This window comes from Anopheles arabiensis, chromosome X, assembly GCF_016920715.1.
Source record: "Anopheles arabiensis isolate DONGOLA chromosome X, AaraD3, whole genome shotgun sequence".
In the NCBI taxonomy this organism is placed as follows: Eukaryota; Metazoa; Arthropoda; class Insecta; order Diptera; family Culicidae; genus Anopheles; species Anopheles arabiensis.
The window spans coordinates 6,896,812-6,923,224 of NC_053519.1; the positions used below are offsets into that span (position 1 = coordinate 6,896,812).

Consider the following 26,413-nt stretch of genomic DNA (forward strand, 5'->3'; position numbering starts at 1 on the left):
ACCCCTTTCGGACCTTCTCCTCGCCCCCCCCCCCCTGCCACCATTTGGTCGTCGTCAAACGAGAGCAATTTGTCCAAACAAACGGCGCGTGTATGTCTGTATTTACCACCCCGGCGACTCGGTCGTTTTCCTTTTGCCGTCGGTTAGCACGCTGGGGTCACGGTGCCCTCCTAACCCCCCCTCCCCTCCACTGGTTGCTTCCGACACCCTTTCGGACGTTCGTGTCGGAAACGAGCCGCACAGTGGGGTGTCGGGGGTCTCTTGCTCCCATGTTTTGGCGACGCCGACGACGATTGATTAGCGGCGGCTACCGATGAGGCTCACGGTTTACAAATGAGATGCAATCATGAGATGTGCTAATCATCTAGCATCATGTCATCGCCCATGGTTTGAACCCCCCCCCCGCCCCCCCCCCGCACACATCATCGAGCTGCAAGCCTTCTGCTCCAATGAATGGAACCAAACAGTGGCAGTGGCAAGATCTCAATATCAATGACAGACCTATTGGAGTTCCAATCAATCAATCAATCAAACTCTCAACCCAACTTTCAATTTATGTCCACCGGCGCGGCTCAGTGTGCAGCAACGACCACCAGGCGCGTGTGTGCCACCTTTTTGGATAGCTGTTAGCTTCGTTTAACAATACTACACCATAACGTTGTTGTTTTCTTTTCCTTTTTTTACGTAATTTGTTCGCCCTCCCACACCCGTCCTTCTGCCACCCGTTGGGGTAGCCGCTAATGGTGGCAAGTAGTAATGAGCACAGCCGGCAAACAGGTGCGTATGTGTGTGCTCATGATACATTCATGAGCAAAACGCGCGCACATGCTGGTGGAGATGTCGACCGAAAAGACATTGGACAACATTGCGGGGACGCGCAGGGGTGAACACTGTTCAATGTCAGTCGGTGGGTGAGTTCCGTAACTTCTTCGCCGGAATATTTTGGGGCAGCTTAAGGTTGCCGCCCTGCACCCCAAGGATGATATTTGCGGTCTTGTACGGTGGCAAACGGTAGTTATCGATGCTGCTCGATATGGAGGGGTTTGTGAATATTGGGACAAGATTTCTTGGACTAGAAAGTTTGTTGGAATATGACAGTGATGATGCTCCTTGGTGCTCCAGATGTGCAGAACTCAAATTCTCTTATGTCTTCTATATATCTGAATAATGTTCAATGTGAATTGATGAGAGCAACGCTTTGGAAGAATTGGGAATTCTTGGAAGATTATGACATTGGTCATTCTTTTAGTATCCGGATGACGATATGAAGATCGCAAGGCTCTCTTATTCGCATACATCTTCTCTGTATGGATAGATCTTCGATGTTATTTGGCCAGTGTCACTTTTGGAATGCTCTTCAAAAAATCTGATAAAATTCTGACACAGTGGAAGTAGAAGATGTTTGGAAATTTTTACCATTTTTTACTTCCGGCAACATCTGCTAGACATCAGTCAGTCTGAGGCTGAAAGTGAGGTAGTAAATTTTACTCCCAGGATCGTTGAAGAAACTCAAGATCCTAATCCAAAATTTTGTAAAAGTTGTAGATGTTTGGGAGATTCTCTCCGAAATTGACGACATACCATACAAACTTTGTTGAACTAGATAGATTGTAGTCCAACTTAGTGTGCTTGAGCTTTAGGAAGCTTAGTCTGGGGATTAAATTCCATGGAGATTTGCTCTCGTACATATCTTCAGGTGCAACTTCTCCAAAATCTATCAAATGTTACATTGACCTTAGCGTATGGCCGTCTGAATGACCCAGCACCGAGGAAGTACTCAAATCGTGTGTGTGTGTGTTTTTTTTTGCTGTGCATAAAAAGAGAGGAAGTCAATCCGGTCAACGAGAAATAATTTGTCTCGCCGCTCAGTTCCCCTTTGATGGTTTCTTCGATAGTCTTTTCTCTCTTTTGATCCCCCAACAACAACAACAAAAAACCGTTTCTCACTCATCACAAAAAGCCAGCAAACAGTGTATGAAAACATCAACCTCCACCTCTCGTTCCACAAAAAAAAAAAAACTCCACTGACCTCTAAAACGCGCACTGTCCACGGCTCTGTACACAATTAAGTGAACGCACACCGCGCGCACGTAAAACGCGTCGTCCGTGTGCTCTGCGTTCTTTTCCTCCGCGCTTCTTCTGTTGTTTCGCCGTTCTGTACGGTTTTGTTGTGTTGTGTTGCTTCATTGCGTTGCCGTGGGTCATTCAAATGTGTGGCCGGACACACGGGGAGCGCTCAGGGTAAATTACCAACCCGCTGTCCGAGCGCGCGCTCGCGAGAGGGAAATCAGCGCACTCACGTGCGTTGAAGCTTGCCAGCAGTTTTGGGCCGGTTCGGCAGCTCCAACATGGAAATGGAGCAATTATCCCGGGGGAGGGTGTGTGGGAGAGGGATGGAGGAAATGGAAATGGCTCCACTTCTTTACGCCAAATGTTGTAGCGTGGAAATAAAATGGGAGCTTAACTGTGGCCTGTAACCTTCGCACGATTAGATGCGTCGGCCAGCTTTGGATGAATCGATCGAAATGGGAACTTTATAAAGACATCGTGCTGCGCTTCTTACCGATGACGAAAGTTCGGTAATTGCGAGAACACACACACACACGCACAGACAACTCATACTGCGATCTTGACCATGGGTGGGCCCTTTTGAAGGTGAGCTGGTGAAAATGTGTTCACCCCATCGCTAGAGGCTCATCCCCAAGCGCAAGGCTGCTGCTGATGGGACATGCATACAATAAGAGCACGTGGAGCAAAACATGCGTACTGTGTGCATTACAAATCATTGCTACGATGCTCCGGAGAGAATATTCATACTTTTGGTAGCTGAGCCCAGCTAAAACCAGACATTGAAAACATATCACGTGAAATGGCACGTCCCTTACAATCCCCTTGTAAGGTCTGCAGATTTCGAAATCTTCCAAAGATCCCCTCCAACTAACAAGTAGCAGACAAAGAGGAGCCCTAACAGAATCGGTCGTCTGGTCTTACAATGTCTGCAATTTGGGATATCTTAAGATGAAGAGTACCGTGATTGATCACTACAACAGGTTTGTGGGGTGGAAAAGTTTCCTCTGCAAAGTGCACCCAAGACCGGTTAGTGCCCTAATTGTTGTCGTTTGCGTACTGTCGTACTGTGATCTACGATAGGTCATCTATTGGACGACTGCCCAAGGCGCAGATCCATAATCTGGATCTTCAGAGCTGGACAAATGAGGAAGCTACTGCTTCTGTGCGAGGGACGATCAGGCCTTAATGAAGAGGTCCAATTTGCGAAAACTCATTGAATTGAGTGACGTTGAAACACTGGATAGGGCATTGGGATGGATTTAATGGAGACTCTAGCGATCGCGTAGGATATATAGACTAGGGGATATATAAACTTTTTAAGGCTATACAGGGTTCTCAAGGTATCTTTAAATGAGCATTGAAATGTACTTCTAAAACCGAGTTCAATTGCTGAATTACTAAACTACTGAGTGAAATTTGAAGAAACACATACCCACGTGTATATAATGCTAACAACACCCCAAATTCATTTATTTGTAACACTTCACTCTCTCTCTCTCTCTCTCTCTCTCTCTCCATTTCTCTCTCTGTTTGCTCTATTGCTATGAAAACTCAAACAATCTAAAGTCCAGCAAGCAATCGGAAGGTAACACATTCTCATTTTACATATAACTATACACTATTGCAACCTGTCAAAACGGACCTAACCGGTACTTACGACTAGATAAATAGCTTTCTTTCGTTAATTCGTTCACTAATATAGTTCTGCTCATGTTGGAAAGTTTGCGGTTGGTCTCTTTCGTACATCAAAAACAAAACATAACCCCAACAGCTGTTTGGAGTTTCGCTATAAAGGCGTAAGGCTTGAGCTAGGAAGGATACTGTTACCCGTCGTACCTGCATCTAGTGAGTTTTCTAATTTGGCGTTTTCGCTAATTGCTTGACAGCCTAGTTGAGCTGCCTGCGCTGTCTGGCTCTGTCCCTGGGCCCACCCGTCTGCCTAAGCAACGTTAGAAATCTAGCTCTATCGCGTCGAAAGCTTTTTGTTTTTGCTTCCGAAGCATTCATGTGCGTCATGTGTATGTAGCAAAAAGTGTTTGGCAAATTGGCAAACAGTGCAAAATCAAAACAGCCCGAACGTCTTCCGGATACGGAACCTCCGGGCTCCTTGACTCCTACCCTCCCCAGCCTCAAACCAAAACATGTGTGACCTTCGATTTTAGGTGCGGCCGATGCGGCGATGCGCATCATAACTTTTGGGCTGACGACTGTGCTGACGGCGCACGGATGGCAAGGTCAGGCGGTGGACGGATGGCTGACCTGTTTTCCTTCCTTTTCTCACTGCTGTCCAACTCCGTGCAACTGGTGCAGGTTTCCGTCGGTGGGCAGGCGGAAGGTGATGATGATAAGACGAAGATCGCACAAACCGTCACCCGGCAGGTCTGGAAAGAAGAGACGAGCACTCTTGAGTTACATTTGCAGGGTTTGTGGGTTGTACGATTGTTCCACTACTGTACCTGTGCTTTGTTCGAAGTGGTTTTCTTACGCAGAAGTATTCCTTGGAGATGTTTGAAGTGGGCCTTTGCGTCGGTGACATTAGTTGGAATCCTCTTGGCTACAGTATAGCACCAAAAACGTCAAAACGAGACGAAGAAACGAAAGTGTACAGATAAAATCGTGCATCTCTGTAAACGGATGAGCTGAACTTTGTGTGTGTGGGAGTGAGAAAGATAGAGAGTGGGTGTGTTTTGTGAACAAGTGCGGCGTCCATTACAAGTGACGCGCCGGTACTGGGATAGAACAACTAAGAGCTAATGTGTTGTGCAATCGGAAGAAGGAATCTTCAATGAAGAGTCATTCGAGGACATCAATTGTTGCGTCCGAAATTTGCGATTCTTCAATCTAGAAATGAATGTCACAAATTTTATATCGCCCGGGATTTCATCTCGGAACTCATTAGATGTACAGTTCCCGAGTTACGCGGTTCTTGGCATATGTGAAATGAATATGCGATGTGTCAAATCCGTAAAATTTGTTCCAAGAATTTCCAAATGGAAAACAAATTGCTTTTTTGCAAAAAAACACAAAAAAAATAAATCGTTTAAAATATAAAGCCAAAAATATCAAAGTGTTAATCAAAAATAGCCATTTATCAAGTGTATTATGGCTAAAAAATATCTTAATATCTTAGGAACAGAGCGATTAAATGCAGTTTTTTGCCATATCTGTGAAAAAATAAAGCAGCAGTGCGAATCGCTTCATATCACAGAGATTCCAAAAAGACCTTGCAAAAAGAGGTCGTTGTATGGTTGAACAAAAATGATTTAGCCTTTTCCGAAAGTGCTAAAAACCAGTTCCAGAAAAAAACAAGATGCAATCAAAACCTTTTGGAACCGCCTAGTATGGTTCCGAAGAGATCTTCTGAAATCGTCTGGAATTTTCGGAATTGACTTGGATGTTTCTATGCGTATGTTGAGGTTGAGGTTGACATGAATGGTTCCCAAGGCTTTATCTTCCAGGAGTGTTCCAGTAGATCCCGAACCAGTTCCGAGATGATTATAATTAATTCCACACGATTCAACTTCTGTAGCACTGCTCCTGCTCCAACCTTTTCAGGATCAAGGATACCTTGGCTTTGAAAACACATTTGCCGCGGTCCACATCCATTGAGCATATACATTTTTAAAACTTAGTTTTTTTTATCAAAAATATTTTGAAATCTTATTCTAGGCATGTCTATTGGAAATTTAATCTTGATTGTGGGGAAAAAATCACGATGTGTATAGCAAAAAGCTTTTCTGATTTCAAAAATAAATTCTTCCGTGGACCACGCCTGTTAACGCCACGGAACACAGGTTGGAGACCAATGTTGTAGAAAATACGCTCTGCACAAAAAACGTAATACTAATGTGATGGGAAACCTTGTACAAACAACTTTTGAGAAGCTTCATGAAGTGTAGAATATTTAATTATTCATCGAATCTTTGAAGACTCATTGAGTCATTAGTGGTTCACGAAAGATTGAAGATTCCTTATTCAAGGTTTGGATTCATTCGATCATTGGCAAAGCTTCATTCCCAATCATTGATCAGTCTACCAAATGGACTCAACATAAGTACTGAGAGGCGAAGGACATTACAAACAGAAACAGTGAGCAGGCAACAGATAGTGTCACATTGCGTACAACAACAGCAGCATCAGTAGCAGCAGTGATAGCTTGAGAAGAAGAAGAAAGATATTGGCAGGTGGTTGATATCTGCCCACTGATAACGCTAACTGAAGGAACTGGATCGTCATCAGCGTGCAGCGGCCATGATCGAAAACCGAACCAAACAGCGGTCCATTTTCGACCACTCCATCGCAGGCATCGCAATGCAGTAGTTTCCCGATGTTCAGCAAATGGTGGATCGATGGATGTGTATGGATAATTATTTACAGAGCGATACGATGATGCGTCGTAGCCGCTGACTGCAGCAAGCAATATTTACAGCAGGGCACATACAGCGATACAGACCGCAAACAACAAGCACACACGCACAAAAAGCCTGCCAGGCGACAAGCTGATCGGAGTGGTCCTTGTAGCGTTGGGAGAAAATCATAAAACCTCCTACCTCTCCGGGGGACCCAGGGAGGAAAGGTGACGCACTGGACGGAGCTATTTGTACAATGCAACAAGTCGTGGGTCGTCACGCAGTAAAGCGGGGATCGCGCGTGACAGCGAAAAGAAAGGAAACCGAAGGAAGAAAGTAAAAAAAGCCCGGTTTTGTATAGCGGCAAGTAGAGGCTTTAAACGGCGACGGCGAGGATATGTCTTTCCGCACGTTTTATAGCGTCAATAGAGCGTCGTGAAAACGGTAATGACAGGCGACACACATAGAAACAAGCTTCCCAAAACCAATAGTAAAACAACTGAGGCCAGGCAGCAGGACAAGCAGGACGAAACAAACATTCACATGCTAACGAGAGAAAACGATGTTGGTCGATACAAGACACAGACACAGGCAAAAAAACGGACGAAATACATAGATAGCAGTTGAGCAGCAAGAGGGCGGCAGTGAAGGTGGGCGCAATATTAAGGCATAAAAGGTTGGGGTTTTTGCTCGCTTGGAGCTCCCGCTTTTTTACCTCGATCCGTTCTGGAGGGGCATTGGAATGGGAAGCCTGCGTCTTACGTTTGTTTGTTTGGTTGGGATTTGAGGAAAAAGGCAATGGGATACCTTCGCCCCTCCCAGAAGTTTGATAGTATTACTAGGGGGGGAGAGTGAGGATTCCTCGGCAGATGAGTTGGGGTCATATCCCCCAACCAGGCACTAGAAAGTGCTCGTCAGGTTCGTTAGCTGCATGAGTCGAACAGTAAAGAAAGATAGCGTGAAAAGGAGTAGTAATGAAGGGTGACAATTACGCTTGCAGTGTCGACAGGAAGGACATGGTCGCCCGGTCCGAGGGCAGACACTGGCCGAACGCCTCCAGCAGTAGCGGCTCCTCCGCAATCGCTTCCTGGTAGTCCTGGAACGAAATCTGCAAACCATCCCAACACATAAGCCAATAAAAAAGAGCATCCCCAACATCATCGCTAGCTCAGTGACCCTGTCCTACCTTGCCATCCTTATCCATGTCCAGCTTGCGCAGCGCAATCTCGACCAGATCCTTGACGCCCTCATCCGGGTCCTCGTCCTGCGGCTGCTTGATCAGACAGTTGCGCAGCAGCGCAAACATTTCGTCCTTCGTGATGAATCCGTCGCTGTTCAGGTCGTACACGCGGAAGCAGAACGCGGTCTTCTCCGCCTGCGAACCCTTGAGAAAGGTGGACAGTCCCATCAGCCAGCCCTCGAGCCGGATCGGCAAACCTTCGTAGCCCTTCTCCCAGGCGCAGAAGATGCGCTCCATCAGCGTCTCCTCCGTCACGATGTCGAACGTGCTGTGGAGCAGCTCGCGAAAGACCGACCGGTCGATGCCGTCCATTGAGGAGCCGGCCTTGGCAATTACGCCCGGGTTGCTGGCGGCTAGTGCCTTCGAGTTCATGCTGGCGTTTGCGACCAGCTTGCGATAGATTTTGCACAGTGCCTCCACCTCCACCCTGAAATGTTGGAAGTTTGGAAGGAAGTTTGGAGGGTACAGACAGTTAGCCAAACTTGCGAATCTTGGGGTGAAACTTTGAGGGTCAGAGATTTTGTTTTTGGAGGCTCTAGTTGGGAATTGGAATATAGAAAACCTATTCCGACTCTATTCGAAGTGGAGTGTCACAAGGACATTTGTAGTCATCCGATATCCAGGCGGCATGTTCTAAATGATATTTCACAAAAGTCTCAACGTTTTGTCACCATCTCCAGTCTCCAATTTGTGTACTTAATATCTTTGACGCATAGGAACTCTTTGTCTCTAACAGTACCTGACCCTAACTTTTCTGTAAATATCGACAAATGGGATAGGAATATCCTATAGTCTTATATATAACCATTGGCAAAATGCTAGACGTTGCCATCTACTTCTTCTAGGACTTCGTATCCCTATGATCTGTTACATTTGTTAAGGTTACTGAATGATATATCTACGTATTTACGATATCCAAAATAAGACAACATTATGAACCTCAACAACAAATCACGTAGAATTTCCCGAATCACGTAGAATTTCCTAGACATTATGAACTATTAAAAGAACTTCCAGCAGAGCTGAGAATAAGAAGTTTTGTATTCCACACAAGGACACAGAAGAACATAACTTACGCGATGAATCCCTAGAACCTAGCCATATTCCTTGAGATGTACGTTCAGCGTGAGATGATAAAACCCATGGTTTTACTTCCATAGTTCGCAGATCTACTGTGATTAAGATCTAAAACCTTTGCAATTGAACTTTGATTTCTAAAAGTCTCTAGGATTTGAAGATTTTTTTTGATGATTCTTGATGAAGTAGAGACTCTACAGGTCATCTTTTATGCATTGCTTAGTTTTTGGAAAAATCTCTTTACCTTTCAGATATATTGATGACTCTGAATTGGCTACGCTCGTTTGTCTTGCAAGCAATAAAAGCAAAAAATTAACTCACACGACATGCTGGCAACTGGCATGATGATTGTTTCTCCTCTAACACTCATAAGCCTACCTGCCTTGCACGCCTAAAAAAAAGAATGCAAGTACGCCCATGGAACTACATTCCTCTCCAACCCACCCATCAAAAGGCAAAAACAAAAAAAGCCATATGTATCGCATGTCACCAGAGCCATTTCGGTAACCGCGCGATAAAAAAGGGACATCGATGTTGTATCGAATCATAAATGATAAACAAATCAATAACGGGGAAATTTATGCATTCTATACAACCATTGCCTCCACCCGGGAACTGGGCGAACCGGGTGAAACTAACACACATTTGGAGGACCTGTGTGGTCGCGCCTTTTGCGTTCAGTGCGACGCTCGGCTCGATTTCGGCTTTTGGTCAGTAAATCATGCCACGCTATTAAACGTACCACACAGACACACACTCATAACCATTCCCGAAATTGGTTGTACAAATGATGGAATTTGTTCGACATAACGAGCGTACATCGAAGGTATTTACACGAGGGAGAGAGGCTCTTACGAGCATTAAACAGAGGTCAATTAAACCCCTCCCGGATAAGATCAATCGATATTCGGACGAGCCTACCTAGCTTTGGAGCGCACGATGAAAGGTGCCTGACCTGATTGTTTGACGGCTTCACGAATATCTCACGCCCTCATCGCATGCGTGAGGTCATCTTGAATGTCTTGCTCTATTAGTACACTATCGCCCTCTTAGTGATCTTTTGAGCTGTTAGGACCTGCTCTCTTCAGTGACTTGAATCAGTGCTGTAGAGTTTCTATAGAGATTTAGCACTTTAACTCTTAAATATACTTTCCTATGTGTTCCACTTCACTCACTCTCTGTGTCGTTTAGCGACTTACTTCTGGAGGATTACTTCTGTCCCTACTAGTCACTCTTTTGCGATTCTACTCACACACCATCTGTTACATTACCGATTTTTGGATTCGAGCACTCACTCTCTGTACCAACTATTTTTGTGGGATTCATCTCACTCATTCTTTGTGCCAAATAATTACTCCTTTGGGAGTATACTCCCCTGATGCAGTGTGAATAAAATTCGAAAAGTTTGAGTCATGAACGTGGAGTAAAAATCCAAGAGACTAATTAAAACTCTTCGTGTTGAGTTGAATCCACACATTCACTTGCAGGATTGAACTCACTCACTCTTAACCCTGAGGCAGATAAACTACACTCTCCCCCCCCCCTCCTCTGCCCCGTATCGCTCAACCGTTCGGACACCCAGAAGACACCCTGCCAACGCCAACCACTCCAACTCACTTGGAAAAGTGCGTCCGCCGCTTGTACATCTCCAGCATCTTCGGGTTGAGCTTGCCGTTCAGCTCATCCATCCTGGCGAGGATGCGTCGGTTGTCGCGCGAGATCGTCGTCCGCCCGGTGCCGGCTGCGCCCTGGTGCTCCTTCGCCTGCTGCGAACCGCCGGTCGGCTGCGCTGCGGTACCGTTGCTGCTCCCGGCCGGATCTCTCGACTGGGCCGAAGCTCGCCTGCCACTGGCCAGAAAGATGGAAACGCTTTTCATTATCATTGCCCCACCCTTCGTGTTGCTGGTGAACGCGGCCGCCAGCGCGCTCCGCTCCGGGCCGGCCCCCTCCTTCGGCTGCCGCCGCGTGCTCATTGCGTTTGCCTGATTTTGCTTCGGGTTTTCTTTGCCCTTTTTTGTTGAAGGGCTCTATGGCTTTGCCTTGTCGATTTTTTTTGGGACGTTTGGCGCTCGTTCGGTAATATTCGGGTCCGAGTTGTCGCTGCGTTAGCTAGCAACGTGGTGTGTGTGTTTTGTTGTAGTTGTTTATAGCCAAACGGCTTCTGCACGTTCGAGCTGTGTTTGGTCCTTCGAGCCGGATTGTCCTTTTCGGCGTTGCGAGCGTCGGAAAGCGCGCAAACTTCGGTGTCGGATTGCAACGGGCAGAACAGCGTCGGTGGGTAGATGAAGCGGGAAGAGACCTCTAATCCTCTGCAACACGTACCACAGCTGGAAGATTGTTTATTTTATGGGTTATGTTTACATATTTGATTGCTTTAACGTCTTCTGAAGATAAATTGTTAAAACACTGAAGTTTACTACTTTATTCGGAACTAACGACATCGGCAGGCATATAGAAAGGACATATTGTTACTTAAACGACGCCAGTGCTTAATAACACGTAAAAACATAAAGGTAGATAAAAGATTTTCGTAGCTCGTTCCGAAAACTTTCGGCGAACTTCCGAAAGAGTTTTTATGTATCTTTAATTCCTTAGAATTTATCTATTCCGTCGCAAACGGTCGTTTCTGTGTATTTGTCCAATTTATTCGTGTTTTTTATTCAGCACCCAGCTCATGATCGCATGTCTGCGATGTGTTTCCCCGTGGTCGTTTGTTCTTTCGCTGCTCACACTGCAAGGGGGGACCGTGGATGCGGACGACCCGGAAGAGGATGGACGGGGTTTGTAAACAAACGCGGAGTGGCACGGGAATTTATAATTGCCACCGTTGCCACAAGCGAGAAACCTCGCGAAGCCCGCTCGCCCAACCCCCAACCCTCCTTCTATCTGCCAAATTTCGGTGTCAATCAATACCCGAAACGTCAAACGGGGGTGTCGAAAACTTTGCCCGGTTTGCCCTTCCACGAACTTTTTTTTTGTTTTGTTTTTGCTTTTACCATTTTGATAACAGCCACTGCCTCCGCTGTGTCCCTGGGTGTTTGCTGACTTTGCACGCCCTGACCCCGAACGTCAAACTTTTCAGCAACTTTAGACGTTCCCGTTCCCGTTCGCCCCCAACGCTTATCAACGGCAGGTAATCGACATGGACATGGCCCCCAAAAACAACAAACTCCCTGCCCGAACGACCGGGGCACCGATCGAACAATTTTCCAATCCTTGGTCCAATGCCCCCAAGTCCAAGAACTGGCAGAGCAGGAGGGAGGAGAGAACGCCTAATTTGCATATACAGCACGGAACCAGGACCACGGCCATTGGCGTGTGAGCACGGCGATTCACGGAGCAGCAGCAGCAGCAGCTAAGCAAACGGACCAACGGAACAAACAACAACAACACAGCAACGGGGTACAATGATCCTTTGCCCGTATTCATTGTCGCAGTGTCAAGCTAAACCAGTCGGGACAAAAATGGGCCCGCAAGTCATTCTTGCGGCAAGCCCTGTGCCAAGGGAACTGTTGGTAAAAAAAAAGGAAAACAACGCACACACACAAACACAAGCACGAGAGGAAAGGGTGAAGCACTGTCTAACCTCAAAACGGGTACGCGGACGCACGGACGGACTTAGGGCACCGAAACTTTGCACGAAACATCCCGCGAATTGGCCATTACTTGGCGCGACTGGTGCCAACTCACCGTGACCATTCGATTGATTTTTTTTTTTTTTGCTTGTTGATTATAGGGGGAGGATTCTGCTGTTGTTGTTGCTGTTGTTGGCTGTTGGTCATGGTTCCGTGTCCTCCAAGTGGGTGCACGGAGGACACCCGGGAGCATTGGTGATGGAAGGATGGTTTGTTTATTGATGTTGTTATGGAGATGTTTGAACCTCGGTTACTTTGCGCGGAGCGATGAAACAGCACATTGTGCCAAGTTTGAGGCGTTTGCTGTCCTAGAGAGGGAGCGAGAGATGCAACAATCGTAAGAATAGTTTGAACGATGTCGTATTACATTTTTTCTCACTTTCTCTATCTCTCTCTATCTCTCTTTGTCAGTTGCCATTAAGTGATCACCAGAAGCTTCCAGAGTATAATGCTGAAATGTGGCAGGTTTAGGTGCCTCAAGTCAATATCTCAAAGTTTTTGGTCCGTATTGGAAACACTTTGATCCTCAAACGCGTATGTAAAAGCTTTTTTGGTGAGAACTGCGAAATTGAATACACTTTGGTTCTTCAATTTGAATTATCTCGGAAGCGTCCCAAACATGATCCAAGCATTGGAAATTCTTGGAGTTTGTATCGTGTGTCTGTCATGTCTTTGAAGCATTCAAAGTGTTAATCAATTTTTGCTGCAGCTCTAATACCTGTAGTAGAATGATAGAACTGAGATCACTTTGGTTCTTTAATACATACCTCTGAAGTATTGAGATCATGAGGCTAGAATTAGAATACCATATCTCTTGTCTCAAATCTTGTTGGTCGTATCTCTGATGTCGCTGGTATTGAAAACACTTGGGCGTTTCTCTGAAGCTTTTGAGGAACAGCTTGAATTTTAACTATCGAATGCTTCATCTCGAGTATCTGCTGCGACCAGAGCAGAATGCTATAATTGAAAGCAGTCGTTTCCACTTCTCTGAAGCATCCACAGCAAATTACTACAATTGGAATCACTTCAGTCCTGCAACGTGTATCTCTGAAGCTTCCCGATAAGAACAGCCAAAGATGAAAACGCTTTGGTTCTTTAATACGTATCTCTGAAGCGTTCAGAACATCTAGGAATTTTTGATATTACTGGAACTTGAAAACAACATTTAAACTATTGGAATTTGAATATTCCAACACGAACATCTGAAGCATTCAGATCAGAATGCTATAATTGAAAATCACTAGAGTTGGAAAGACTTTGGAGATCGAATCTCTAAGTTTTCTGAGCATGATCCACAAATTATTAACACTTGAATATAGGCAGAGCGTGTCTCTGGTATAGCTGAAATTGCAAACACTTGGGCTATTCACTGAAGCATTCAGAGCACAGTGCCAGAATTCAAAACACTAATTTCCTTATCTATGAACCAATCAGAGCAGAATGGTGGACACACTTTTGGTACTTCAATTGGTACTTCAGTCGTTCAAAATTGGGATCGCTTTGATCGGGTGTTGTGTATCTCTGCTCAAATGTGATAATCCCAAGTATTCGGAGCAGAACAATATAACCGAAAACACTTCGGCTCGCGTATCTAACGTACTACCGAGGCTAGAATTGCACATTTCTTCTTGAAGCATCCAGCACATAGTTCTGTAATTCTGAAAATCTCAGATCCTCGAACAGCGCGCTGGTCGAATTGGAGCTGCTGTGGAGTTGAAATTGCACCTCGTAAGATTGATAGTAGAATAGTCGAGTCGGGCTCCATTTTGCATTTGCTTGAGAAAAGATCACTTTATTCCAATGTCCGAATCACGATTGTCCCGGCATCGCACCGAGCAAAAAAAAAAAAAGAAGGCGCAAAATCCCCCCACCCATCCATGAGCGACACTACATCCACCGACCGGCAGATGCGGTGCAAACCCATGGCATCCGGGGCACTTTTCACCCCTTTTTTTTTAGTTGCAAGGAGCGACACCGAACGCACCAGGCACCACACTCACACCTTAGTCCTTCTTGACGCTCGCCTTGATGAGCGACAGGTTGTTCTTCTGGAAGCACTGGAAGCCCCGGAACGCCCAGTGGCACACGTTGCCGTCGGTGTTGCTGCCCGCGCACTTGACGATCTCCTCGCGCACCTCGTCCGCGTCGCGGCCGTGGGCGAGCTGCACCACCAGGTTGTCCACGATCGGACCGTTCGTGTCGTCGAACAGCTGCATCTTGTTGAAGATGCACTTGATGTAGCACTGGGTGGTGTCGTCCTCCGGGAAGTTCCACGACTTGTACTTCTCCACCAGCTCGTCCGACACGCCGAGCGACTTGACGCACTCGGCCCGGTACGCCAGCAGGTCCTCGCGCGTCTGCACCACAAACTCGGCGCTCACCTGGCGGTGCAGAACAAGGGCGGTTTGCGTTAGCTCCTGGCGGGTCGGTGCTTCAGCGATCCTCGAACTTCGTGTACTTACCACCGCGGTGAAGGCTAGGAGGGCAACCACAAACTTCAACATCGTTGCGAATCTCGAGCACTGGAGGACGTGTGGGGTGAGTTGCTGCTGCTGCTGGTGCACCTTTCAAGTACGGGGCAAAAACACGGACTGATGGCTACACTAGACCCGCTCGCCGGCTTTTATAATCCCCAGCAGCAGCATCATTCATCCCAACCCGTGGGCAAGATCCCGCTCGTCCCGAACAATCAGCAGCAGCAGCAGCAGCATTGATTTGCTCCACTTATTTACTTGATAGCCTGATAGCTCGATGCTTGTACGTTGACCCGCTCTCGGCTGGTCGGATGGGACGCTTTATCCACCGGGGTGTCCCGCGTCAGGCTTTATTTGATTGTTTGGATTGAGGGAGGGAGGGCGACTCAATTACTGATCCCACTTCCGCTCCTGCACGGCCGCCGCCCTGTGCCACAACCGTCTCGGGTCTTCCAGGAAGTGATCAGCTGATCTGGCACCAAAGTGCACCCCGAGCTCTGATAACGAACCTTGTTGACAGAGAAACCGGGTGCCCGGCCCGGGACCACTGATAGAAGCGGCCCCAGCGGCGCGCGAAGGCGCGATAATCGAACAGGCCAGGCAGCGTCAACGGCGTTCGCTTTCGCCACCATTCTTTTGCGTTTGGGGCTTACGGTGTTTATTGAAGACACTTAAGGCTAAACTACATGCGACACCGAAACTGGTCGGTAGCGCTGGAGCAAACATGTTTTGGGACCGGCCGGACCCGGGTCGTCAAAATAAGTCGTACTCGGTGCTCTGGATGCAGGCGAAGAACGTGTACGCCCGCAGGCACCCGCCGCCGCTGTCGGACGCGGGCGGCTCACGCAGACACCGGCTCGTCTCGCTGCGGATGTCGTCCGGGTCCTCCACGATCGCGTTGCTGTGCTGCATCTGCGCGTGCACGTTCGCCTCGTGCGGTGCGCCCTCGCCGTCCAGCAGGTCCGCCTTCTGCAGGATGCAGCGCACGATGCACCACCGGCTGTCCGCGTCGTCCGTGTGCAGCGCCACCTGGCGCATGTAGTCGATCAGCGAGCTGCCCCGCCCGGCGTACTGCTGCACGCACTCGTCCCGGTACGCGGTGGCGTCGGCAAACGTCCGCACCACGTACGCACCGTGCGCCTGGAATAGGAAAATGGGAAGAGTTTCTTAAAAGCGGCATGCGCAAGGGAATCCGTTGGCGGCCTACCATCACAAACAGGGAAATCGATACGAGCAGCGTTTGCATGGCGCAGATATTCGTCACCGCTAGTCACCGTTCGCTGCCCACTGGCCGTGGGTTGGCAGGGCCGGGTCCGTTTTATATCCGCGCGTGAGAATGTATCGGGTTAAAATGCTGACTGCGTCTTGGGAAATGAGCTCAAGGTCTACAGGCAGCAGCAGCAGCAGCAGCAATCGACACAATCGTTTCCGGCTTGGCATGGAAATTGGACGGGAATTATTGTTACGGATGGGGTGTCGCTCGCTCGCTCGCTCTCCGCACGGTTGGAGGTTCCGTCATTCCGGGTAGTTCCGGCTGATGATGTGTTAGCCAATGCTGGAAGTTAAGGTTCTGGATGCTAAACTCTGTAGATGGCATAGGCAGAAGCCTGACATAAGCTGTTTCATCAGCTACTGGAGCATACATCTTCGGCTCTGCCAGTGTCGGCATACTGTACCAAATATTGATTCCATCTGCAAGTGCGAGACTAACGACACACCCACATCATCCACTCCCCGGACCTGGCCTGGCACGATGGCTAACGATCGCGTCGCTTATCAACTTAAAGCAAACCCTAACCACAATTGGCCATTCGTCGCGCGTTTTGCAAGCCATCTGGCGAATAAATTCAATTAAACCCCGAGAGCGTATCCCCACTGATCGCAGCAGAAGAAGCAGAAGATGCGCTCGCGCGGCCCCGGGGCACTTATCGCGACGCTCAAGGCGGCACCCAGTGCATCGACGACCGGAATGGATCACACGCACACATTTGGTGTGCGATAAGAGGCGAACGCATCGCCCAAGCGTCGTCCGACGACCGCTGGCTGAAGGTCAGGTCAGGCGCGATCGCTGGCATGGCATATCAGTTGCTCGCTAAGGAGAGCGGCTATTTATAGGTATCGGTCCGGACGAGATGAACTATTTTGCTGGAATGAATTCTGCTTCTTTGGTTAAATTCCGTTCTGCCGAAACCATTCGGTTGCTAATTATTCTTTAGGATATACGATATATCCATCGTGGTTTACACTATTTGTAGTCTCAGAGATTTCTGATGCTCATACACAAGAGCGATGCGCAACACGCAACATATAACATGTTGATAGTCATCTTCTTGGAATTCAATCGTCAATCGCATTCTTTCCTCTTGTGATTCAGAAGAAAGGTCAGACGTTCTCGTATATGCGACGGAAGTGAAGCCGAATACTCGATGGAGATGAGCAAAGTGCCGAGTAGCATCGCAGTCTAGGAATAAAATCTCTAAATGACTTGTATTCTGCTCGGAGGATGCGTTTTAGGGATATGAAGTCGCTATTTATCAATCAAAGCTGGATTTTTATCGCTGGGACGCTGATGGTATTGAATCTGTAAGGTTTGCAGCTCATATTTGCTGCCTATATTTGCCTAAGGTACATAACCTAACTTTCAAGTGATAGTAGTGCCTTTCGAAAGATATCGATCGTGTCATGATGCCAAAAGTGACATTGAAAAGAAGACAGTTAATTGTGTCACAATGTTCGGAATTACAGGAAAGCATAGCTTATAGAAGATCTTTAACCCCTCGGTTTGATGGACAATTTCATCAGTCACTTTGGCAAGGTCACTATATAAAATATGTTAGAATCTGCAGCTCTCAGATTGTCAGGAATCAGCTTGTTGATCAGAGTCTACTGATTCTTCATACAGGACCTTGTAGATGAGCAGATAGCAACGTGTTGAAGAAATTGGAGGTCCGATAGAATACAGAGTCCGCTTCAGACTAATGTGAGATTGCGTCTGAATGATCAGCTACATTACAGCAAAGCATAACTTATAGAAGATCTTTCACATCTCAGTTTAATGCATAATTTCATCAGTTTCTTTGAAAAGGCCATTACAGAGAATATAAGTAAGAATCCTCTCAGATTGTCAGGAATCAGCTTGCTAATCAGGGTCTATTGATTCTTCCTACAGGATCTTGTAGATGAGCAAATTAGCAACGTGTTGAAGAAATTAGAGGTCCAGTAGAATGCAGAGTCCGTTACCCCTGATCAGGGTCTACTGATTCTTCCTACAGGACCTTGTAGATAAGCAAGTTACTAACGTGCTAGCCATTCGTTACTCGATTGAAAGAAATTGGAGGTACGGTAGAATGTAGAGTTCGTTACCTTGCATCAGGCTTAGGTGAGATTCGACCGATTCCGACATCAAATCCGGGCTCTGTTCATGGTGGTCTCTAACAGCCGGATTATCTTCTCAGAAAGATAGGTCTACTGCACGATGTTCTTGAGTTCTTTGAGTTCCTGCCAGTTCTACGTGTATCGTAGGCTGCCTTGAAGTCGATGTACAGATGGTACGTAGCAATCTACCGCTATGGATCAGATCCTGAAGGATCTGCCGAGGAGTAAACATTTGGTCGATGGTGGATGTTGAAGTCCAACAAAACCTTGCTTGGGTAGCTGCTGTTACAAATTCTAGCAAGGATCCAGCACAGGATCTCCAACAGGCTCTTGGAGACGGCATTGACGACCGTGTCTTGGACATTATTTCGGAATTAACCTTCTTGCATATGTATATAGATAGATTACCTTTATTTTATTACGGACAGTAGTACTAAGCGACATAAAAACCTACTCGTTTTAGTTGTTCTTTAGTTAGTTTTAGTTACACCGTACTTCAAAAAACACGTATCCATCAACGAAAATGCGCACGAACGTGTGGGTGCGTGTGTGTGTGTGTGTGTCTCCGATGGACTATGTCAGAAAACAAACACACCTACAAACATCAACAACAGAGCAAAACAAAACGAAACAACACCATCCATACATCCATTACATTAAAGTCTAACGAGCTGAAACCCACCGAATATCGTCATTTTGGCATATCATGAGTATAAGGCGTTTCTAAAGAAGAGGGAAGGTGTCGTCTCGCCGCACCTGGTCGTTAATAGGTTAAGTAGGCTAGTTTGGTCTAAATAGTTGGGGGGGCGTGGTATGGGGGCGGTTTACGAGTGGGGAAACTCGGGAAAGGAGGATACATGGTAATCTCCGTTTTTTGTTTGTTTAAACATCTACTAACATCAAAATACAATACTCCGCCCAACCAGCGGTCGTCGTGTGGAGTCGTCTCCCAATCTGAGTGTGTGTGTGTGTGTGTGTGTTGCTCCCTTCCACCCATGTTTTACTGAGCGACCTCGAGCGTAATGGTTTCGGCCGTATCCTGGAGCGTCTGTCGCATCGCCTCCTCGATGTGCTCCTGCAGGGGCCGATCATTGCTGAGGGTCGGATGTTTGTAGCCCTCCAGGAAGTAGCAGGTCAGCCCCTTCGAGTCGGTGAACTCTTTCGGCATGTGCGATGCGTCCCGTGCGTTCAGCTGGAAGCCGTAGTCGGGATGCTTCACCAGCCACTCGCGCGTGGTCGGGCTGATGTTGATCTTGCACGCCTCGCTGCCGGACTCGAACTTGTTCGCGATCGTGACGTTGTGCCCGAACAGACAGTACCGGGGCATCTTGCGGCCCACGACTCCGGCCAGCACCGTACCGGTGTGGATGCCGATGCGCATCTGAGCAAGAATAGGAGAGGTTCTCAGTGAGGCATGCAAAACAGCTGGAGGGAGGAGTACCCACTCACCTTGATGTGCTGACCGTCGTGCGTGTTGTAGAGCGTGCAGGTTTCGATCATCCGCAGCGCCATCCAGGCGACCTTGTGCGCGTCGTAGATGCTGGCCCGGTGCAGCCCGCTCGCCACGCAGTAGGCGTCACCGATCGTCTCCACCTTGTACACGTCGAAGAACCCGCACAACTCGTCAAAGTGCTTGTACAGGTTCTCCAGCATGTTGATCACCATGAACGGGGTCGCCCGCGAGCAGATGCTGGTGAAGCCGACGATGTCGCTGAACAGCATCGTCACCTCCGGGTACGTCTTGGCGTCGATCTGCGCCCCGAGCCACAGCCGCTCGGCGATCTCCGCCGGGAAGATGAGCTGCAGCAGGCTCACGTTCTTCTTCCGCTCCTTGATGACGGCCGCGTTCGCCTCCTCGATCGAGCTCTTCAGCTTGTCCATCCGGCGCCGCAGCCCGTCCTGGGCGCGGGCCTGCTCCCCCACCAGTATGACCTCGCGCGTCGCATCGTGCAGCGGTATGTCCGAGATGAACAGCCCGTTGCACGTCAGCCCCTCGAGCCCGTCCAGGAACGGCGAGCCGACGAACAGCAGCGCGTTCGACTCGGGACAGAACACCATCTGGCCCTTGATCTCCAGCCCCTTGGCGAAGAAGTCGGGCCGGCCGGGCGGCGCGCGCAGCGAGATCATGAACGGCGTGTTGGTGCGCCGCACTATCTCGCGGAAGTGGAGCTGCAGGCCGCGCGGCCGCTTGAAGCGAAACACCGTGCTGGCGCACAGCAGCCCGGCCGGGCCGCCGGCCGCCGCCCCCACGTGCCCCTTGAACAGCCGGCTGAAGGCGGACCCCATCTGCACCAGCCGCAGCTGCTCGTCCATGATGAAGTGCCACGGGAAGGCGTCGCAGAAGAACTGATTGCTTACCTTCAGGTCGCGGGCGTCCCCCGACACAGCGTCGGCCGGTCCGCGCCGCTCGAGCGCCCTGCCGGCCGGCTCGTCCACCCGCAGCAGGTAGCGGTAGCGGGGCGTATCGCCCGGCAGCGGTTCGAGCTCGATTTCCGGCTCGCAGCCGAACAGGAGGCGGGCGAGGGCGCGCAGACAGCCGAGCAGCAGCCAGGCGAGGACGGGCCGCTCGGAGGTGAAGATGAGCTCGCCCTCGCCGGCACACACGAACCCGGTGTCGGAGATGTCCTCCTCCTGCAGCTTCAGCACGTCGTACACGCCGTCGAGCGAGCCGAGAAACTCCTGCAGGTCCGAGCCGAGACACTTGAAGGCGCGCTCGATCACGCCGACGCACGCCGTCTGGATCAGCTCCTCGCCGAGCAGGACCAGTATCTCCGAGACGGCCGATTCTAGGGACAGAGACACACGAACATTACAGAAGTGTCGGAAGGGGAGCGCAAAAGCAACAGTCACCATTACCATCGATCTGCGTCAGATTGTCCTGAATGTCCGCCAGGTAGTCGTAGTGTGGGTAGATGGACAGCTCCGAACGTTCGCTCTTGCTGCCGATTGAAGGACATTGGAGAAAAGAATTCAGTCATTTGGAGGTTCGCTTGCGGAGATGCGAGCAACACCACACTTACAGCTTTGACAGGCCGGGCCACCTGTTGCTGTACTTGCCGATCAGTGACATCAGTGCCTCGTGGACGTTGTCGATCTGTCGGGAGTGTATCGGGCGGGAATATAGCAACTTCTGGGCAATCGGTGCCCTAGAATCCTACAAGCGGACACTTACCGACGGTGCCGTCAGCAGCTGGATCGCTGCGTTCAGATGCGTGAGCGTTAGCGCATCGCCCGGTATCTCGCTCAGGTCCTCGTCCAGGTTCCAGTTGTGGGCCTCGGCGATGGACGGCTGGCGCTGGAACTGCTCGCTCGAGATATGCTTCGCAAACGGGCAGGCCATGATGGCAGGCGCCTTGAGCGATGCTCTCTACAGGGAAAAACAATATCTGGAAGTTGTTCGTGCAAGATATTGAGATCTGAAGAGCCTGAAGACCAGTTGGGACGTGTGGTGGTATTGTATTTTGTAAAGCGCAGTAAGGAACACTTCTGAAGGAAAGAAATATTGATTTTCTTCGCAGGCCTGCTGACCCTCACACAAAGGGACATATAATGACTGTGTTCAGAATTGGGTTGTCTTCCATTGGAAATGGAGCCTTAATGGGGCATGAATACCTCCAGATATAGAAATGGAGCACCACTCTTGAGACTCTGCCAGAGGTTGGACGGTAAAACTGGGCCAGAATTCACAGACACCAGGGCTAGAACTGTGTGGAGCTTGTAGCACAACCAATCGCCCCGAGTTCGGGAGACGGTCAGTACGCCTGCGCCCCATATGATAATTTATGGCAGCGTTTTTCGCACCCCAACGGGGCCTTTCGGAGGCGATTGAACGTATAGGTTTTGATGGATGTATCCAACTATCGAAACACTGTTACACTTTCATTGAAGACGCTGAAAGGGAGCTCCACAGCTGTGTTCGAAAGCCCCAACCCTAATATTGCACACTGACATGATGCGGGAGGTGATCTTTAGTGCCTGCCTCAGTTGTGATTGATGGGCGTTGTGGAATTGGTTGATTGTGTCGTCGATGATTGACGCCGTGACGCTTACCTTGTGCCTGACTGCTTCGCGCGCACCCACCGCTCTGAAGAGAACACCAACCAGTGGCTAGTGATGGGAAGGACTCCACCGGTCTTTTGTTTTTTGTTGGAGGTTCTCCTCGTCGTCGTGTTCTGGACCGTGCCACTCGCACCCGTACACTGTTTACGTTTGCAGCGGAGCAGGCGAGTCGTCGCAGTTCGCCGTCGTCGTCGTTCGGGAGCTGCTTTGGAGCGTTATGCAACGTTTGCAGCGCGCAGGACCAACGTGTGAGTGTGTGTGTATGGGTGGTACGAAGCGTTTTTGGAATTTCTAATAAAAAAAAACACCTCTGTCTCTCTTTTAGTTTCTCTCTCTCTTTTGCACATCTGGTGCGATTGCTTTGGATGGCGAAGATTAATAATTTAATTATATTGTAATTTATAGCACCACTTCAAAACCCGTGAGCCGTGAGCGAACGCAACGAGAATGATTGCGTGTACGGGCACACTTTTCTTAGCCAATTGGAAACGCAATTGCCCCACTGAATGGGCCACAAAAGATGCTTGATGAGGGAAGGACTTTGTGATATTAAAACCAATTTAAACGACAACAGGGACAAAAATAAGGTTTCGTAGATAAATGAGCTTTTTCTCAATTCTAATTGAGCTAAATCTAATTGGAATGAAACTTCGGATTTTTCTTCGGTCGAAGAACAGCTCGGTTTTGTATATCCCGCTCGTTATATCCGGTATAAACGGGATTGTTTTTTTTTTAATATAAAATATCATTTACAATACATTTTTCGGAATAAAAATGATTGCACCGTCCTCCCTTGTAAAACGACGAACCCACCGGGGCATGTACATTTTTTGAACGAACACGTATGAAAAGTGTGCATTTTTCCTTTATTTACTTGTCGGTTTACAATTCCGCATCGAGAAGGGGAGGGGAGAGGGAGTGGGTAGGTAAGGCGGGGGGGGGGTTGCCTCTTTTTCTTTGCTGTAATTACTATGTATGTAATTAGCTATATTGGCCGTTTGAATTGAGCTGTATTGGAGTGAGTGACAGGTAGTAACAGGACGTTTGAAGGAACACATCGCATCATACTTATACATGTATAACACATATCCACACATCCACACACACACACACACACACACACACACACACACACAAACACACGTATAACTCACAGTTCGTTGGGTTTGGCTTGCTGGCTTCGCGTCTTTGCTGTGATCTCTCCCCCCCCCCCCTCTGTATGGTTGTTTTGTTGCAGTTCACACATTCATTTAGAGGACGGTCAGACAAACCAACGCAATGACCTCATAACATGACTTAAGTCTGCGCTTGAATGCCATAATAAAAAAAAAAAACAAATCATGGCCAAAACACGCGCTAGAGCCCGACACCGAGGTCCCCCCCTGCGCAGTAAAAACAGAAAATGCCCTTTAATCGGGTAAGTCAGAGCAGAGAGCGTATTGGCGGATTGGCTCCTATTGAGCCCTATTAGACTGGGTAGGTGGTAAGGTACGAAAAGTGAAATTGTGTATGCTCGTGGCTGTTTCCATACTGAGAGGAAATTAGTTGTTGGAGTGCTCAATCCAAGTTAAAAAAAAGATTATTTTCGTTGAGATGAAAGGCAAAACCAAACACAGAGCAGCTTTCAACGTGTTATCACTGATTTTATCGTTGAAGGAGAATAATTACCACATAAACTAATTCCGATTCGCTGCGCGTTACTACACTACCGAGTAGAAGTTTTATTTCAATTTACGCTCTTTGCAATTGAGCTTGACAGAAGAATTCCAATTCCACCTACCTAGTCTGATACGTTCCATAAGTGACCGTTGCGTTTAAAAGTGAACCAATCCATTCTCCTGCCTAAAGCTACTCTCTCTGATTGGAAAAATCTCTCGTATCTTGGTTTTTGGTTCGTTTCCATAATTTATTGGTATTTTCCGGTTGGATAGCAATACAATTGGACCAAAAAAAATCTGGGAAACGGCCAAAAAATCGTAGGAACGCACCAAAAAAATACGGAAACGCACCAAAAACTGATGGGAACCAACCAATAAATCGTGGGAAACCCTGTAATTGTATCATGTTTATCGGTCACCATCCTTAAACAACGGATGCATCTGCGCAACTTATACACGTACGGTGAAGCTTTTGCTTCACTATAGCAAAAACAGAACAGAAGCTCATCCTCTTCTATCGGTCTATATAGGTGTGTGTGTGTGTGTGTGTGTGTGTGTGTGTGTGTGTGTGTGTGTGTGTGTGCGTGTGTGTGTGTGTGTGTGTGTGTGTGTGTGTGTGTGTGTGTGTGTGTGTGTGTGTGTGTGTGTGTGTGCGTGTGTGTGTGTGTGTGTGTGTGTGTGTGTGTGTGTGTGTGTGTGTGTGTGTGTGTGTGTGTGTTTGTATGTGTGTGTGTGAGCTTTGTGGAACTTACGACATACTATGCCAAGCCAATGGGGCACTTTCCCTTTCCCTTCATGGCTTGTTTCTATATTGTTTGTGGTTTGGCTATCGATTACGGGGCTTATAGTAATGCAAAGGTATCCTACAGGTGTGTGTGTGTGTGTAGGTATAAAGGTTTTTTTTCGACTGTAGAAAATTAGTGCTCATTTTCCATATCTCATTCACACACTACACAAGCGCGCTTCGTCTCTCTCTCTCTCTCTATCTCTCTTCCTATCGTTTAATGCATCCGACGTTAGTTAGATGTTGTCTTCTTATTCCTCCTCTTCTTCTTCTTCTTCTTACAACTATCTACTAACACTTCCCACCTATGTGTGTGTGAGAGTTTCCCCCCATCCTAGCGCAATAAACAATTAATGGTAGAGGTGTGTCATCAACAAAACGTGACCGTTTGGCGGCGTACAGAGCACCACCCCTGGGCAGCACTGGGGTGCCGCGGCCGGGCAACCGAACTGTCCTCTCTAGTCTGGCAATATTCCACGGGGAGTCATCTACTTCACCGCTGGATAGGACTGCTGTTGCGGCGGCTGTGGTGGAGCATTTCCTTTGAGGCAATCCTCCTGGAAGGTGGCAAAAACGGCACTGCAAAAGAGAATAGTAGCGATGCGTAGCGATTAATCGTAAATTAAATAGGACAAAATAAAAAACAGGCAATCAAAATCACTAACCGGCAGTGAGCGACGACACACTCCTGGCTGCAGTACTCGTCCTCCCAGTCCGGGTTCTCGATCGCCAAATTGTTGCAGCCCTGCCGGATGCAGGTCTGCGGTATCGCGGCCGGCGGTTCCGCGGTGCTGGTAGGGCAGGACTGCTGCTGCACCATTGCCGCGGCCGGTTGCTGCTCCTGCTTAATGTGTTGGTGCTGAAATTGCTGCTGCTGCTGCTGCTGCGGGGTGCCCATCAGGTCCTCCACTACGGAGGACTGGGAGGACATCGTGCCGGCTACTGTGCCGCCACCCTGCATCTGCTGCATCTGAGCCTGATGCTGCAGCTGGGGATCTAGCTGCTGCAAGTGCTGCTGCTGGTGGTGGTTGTGCTGCTGCTGCAGCTGTATCTGTTGCTCATGCTGTTGGAGATGATGCTGCTGCTGGTGGTGGTGCAGCTCCTGCTGCTGCAGCTGCTGCTGATGCATCTGCTGCTCCTGCTTAATGTGTTGGTGCTGAAATTGCTGCTCCTGCTTAATGTGTTGGTGCTGAAATTGCTGCTCCTGCTTAATGTGTTGGTGCTGAAATTGCTGCTGCTGCTGCTGCTGCTGCTGCTGCATCTGCATCTGCTGGTGGGACAGCTGTAACGAAAACCACCCCCAACCGGATCAAGAGAAAGAAGAAAAAAGAAAAGAAAAAAACTATGTATAGCGAGGAGGTGTGATTGGAAGAACGTTCGAACGTTCTCTTATGGCCGTGCTGCCTATTAGCGAAAATTTGAAATGATTGGTTGGTGGGGCGGATCATCGAGTGCGGTAGAGTTTTGTTGGTGCAAGATGTTTTGGTGCCATCTGTGTACGCCTGTGTACGTGTGTGCATGAGTTGCGATTGGATAGGGGGAGAGGGAGAATATTGTGAGCGCACTAGGGAGGAAAAGGGGTTGTTCATTGTTTATCACTCAAAACACTGCCGCTCTGATCTCATACATACTACACACGGAAACGCGCCGTTCGCTTCATCCTGTGGAAAAGAATTTAAAGATATGTCTCGG

At 48.4% G+C, this 26,413-nt stretch overlaps 5 protein-coding genes across 12 annotated transcripts in view; all 5 read right to left on the minus strand.

The window, feature by feature from the left end:
* Positions 1 to 3,783: 3,783 nt before the first annotated feature.
* LOC120906245 (EF-hand calcium-binding domain-containing protein 1-like) lies at positions 3,784 to 14,029 on the minus strand. Of its 4 annotated transcripts, none has more exons than XM_040317766.1 (6): positions 13,139 to 14,029; positions 10,354 to 11,063; positions 7,606 to 8,086; positions 7,412 to 7,527; positions 4,527 to 4,624; positions 3,784 to 4,451 (listed from the first exon to the last, which is right to left on the minus strand). In XM_040317766.1, the coding sequence occupies exons 2-5, from the start codon at positions 10,707 to 10,709 to the stop codon at positions 4,606 to 4,608; spliced, it is 972 nt and encodes a 323-aa protein (XP_040173700.1). In that variant the 5' UTR covers positions 10,710 to 11,063; positions 13,139 to 14,029; the 3' UTR covers positions 3,784 to 4,451; positions 4,527 to 4,605. The 4 variants fall into 4 exon arrangements, with proteins under 4 accessions (XP_040173700.1, XP_040173702.1, XP_040173701.1 ...); XM_040317768.1 differs by having other exon boundaries at positions 3,784 to 4,473; XM_040317767.1 differs by lacking the exon at positions 13,139 to 14,029 and adding an exon at positions 12,323 to 13,096.
* Positions 14,030 to 14,135: 106 nt separating this feature from the next.
* Positions 14,136 to 14,981, minus strand: LOC120906247 (general odorant-binding protein 99a). The gene is made up of 2 exons (XM_040317771.1): positions 14,834 to 14,981; positions 14,136 to 14,752 (listed from the first exon to the last, which is right to left on the minus strand). The coding sequence occupies exons 1-2, from the start codon at positions 14,873 to 14,875 to the stop codon at positions 14,375 to 14,377; spliced, it is 420 nt and encodes a 139-aa protein (XP_040173705.1). The 5' UTR covers positions 14,876 to 14,981; the 3' UTR covers positions 14,136 to 14,374.
* Positions 14,982 to 15,460: 479 nt separating this feature from the next.
* LOC120906246 (general odorant-binding protein 99b-like) lies at positions 15,461 to 16,264 on the minus strand. Its single transcript, XM_040317770.1, has 2 exons — positions 16,053 to 16,264; positions 15,461 to 15,985 (listed from the first exon to the last, which is right to left on the minus strand). The coding sequence occupies exons 1-2, from the start codon at positions 16,089 to 16,091 to the stop codon at positions 15,599 to 15,601; spliced, it is 426 nt and encodes a 141-aa protein (XP_040173704.1). The 5' UTR covers positions 16,092 to 16,264; the 3' UTR covers positions 15,461 to 15,598.
* Positions 16,265 to 18,610: 2,346 nt separating this feature from the next.
* Positions 18,611 to 22,454, minus strand: LOC120906490 (head-specific guanylate cyclase). Of its 3 annotated transcripts, none has more exons than XM_040318220.1 (6): positions 22,271 to 22,454; positions 21,393 to 21,587; positions 21,241 to 21,314; positions 21,077 to 21,159; positions 19,670 to 21,006; positions 18,611 to 19,601 (listed from the first exon to the last, which is right to left on the minus strand). In XM_040318220.1, the coding sequence occupies exons 2-6, from the start codon at positions 21,558 to 21,560 to the stop codon at positions 19,221 to 19,223; spliced, it is 2,043 nt and encodes a 680-aa protein (XP_040174154.1). In that variant the 5' UTR covers positions 21,561 to 21,587; positions 22,271 to 22,454; the 3' UTR covers positions 18,611 to 19,220. The 3 variants fall into 3 exon arrangements, with proteins under 3 accessions (XP_040174154.1, XP_040174152.1, XP_040174153.1); XM_040318218.1 differs by having other exon boundaries at positions 21,393 to 21,606; XM_040318219.1 differs by lacking the exon at positions 22,271 to 22,454 and adding an exon at positions 21,833 to 22,259 and having other exon boundaries at positions 21,393 to 21,606.
* A 2,167-nt stretch (positions 22,455 to 24,621) lies between these two features.
* Positions 24,622 to 26,413, minus strand: part of LOC120906695 (TOX high mobility group box family member 4-like) — a 54,908-nt gene continuing 53,116 nt past the window's right edge. For all 3 annotated transcript variants that reach the window (XM_040318557.1, XM_040318556.1, XM_040318558.1), the window contains exons 10-11: positions 25,387 to 26,003; positions 24,622 to 25,300 (exon numbers count right to left, since the gene is read on the minus strand). In XM_040318557.1, the coding sequence (XP_040174491.1) occupies positions 25,210 to 25,300; positions 25,387 to 26,003 (708 nt within the window). In that variant the 3' untranslated portion in view covers positions 24,622 to 25,209. The remainder of the gene's footprint in view (positions 25,301 to 25,386; positions 26,004 to 26,413) is intronic.

Coding starts and splice junctions, on each gene's coding strand:
- LOC120906490 (XM_040318220.1), bottom strand. CDS start 21,560: ATGGCCTGCCCGTTTGCGAAGCATATCTCGAGCGAGCAGTTCCAGCGC. Junction 21,315..21,392: donor AGCTGCTGACGGCACCGTCG/GTAAGTGTCCGC, acceptor CACTCCCGACAG/ATCGACAACGTCCACGAGGC. Junction 21,007..21,076: donor CAATCTGACGCAGATCGATG/GTAATGGTGACT, acceptor CTCTGTCCCTAG/AATCGGCCGTCTCGGAGATA.
- LOC120906246 (XM_040317770.1), bottom strand. CDS start 16,091: ATGCAAACGCTGCTCGTATCGATTTCCCTGTTTGTGATG. Junction 15,986..16,052: donor CGATTTCCCTGTTTGTGATG/GTAGGCCGCCAA, acceptor TTCCTATTCCAG/GCGCACGGTGCGTACGTGGT.
- LOC120906245 (XM_040317766.1), bottom strand. CDS start 10,709: ATGAGCACGCGGCGGCAGCCGAAGGAGGGGGCCGGCCCGGAGCGGAGC. Junction 8,087..10,353: donor CGGCGGACGCACTTTTCCAA/GTGAGTTGGAGT, acceptor CCAACATTTCAG/GGTGGAGGTGGAGGCACTGT. Junction 7,528..7,605: donor ACATGGATAAGGATGGCAAG/GTAGGACAGGGT, acceptor GATGGTTTGCAG/ATTTCGTTCCAGGACTACCA.
- LOC120906247 (XM_040317771.1), bottom strand. CDS start 14,875: ATGTTGAAGTTTGTGGTTGCCCTCCTAGCCTTCACCGCGGTG. Junction 14,753..14,833: donor TCCTAGCCTTCACCGCGGTG/GTAAGTACACGA, acceptor CTGCACCGCCAG/GTGAGCGCCGAGTTTGTGGT.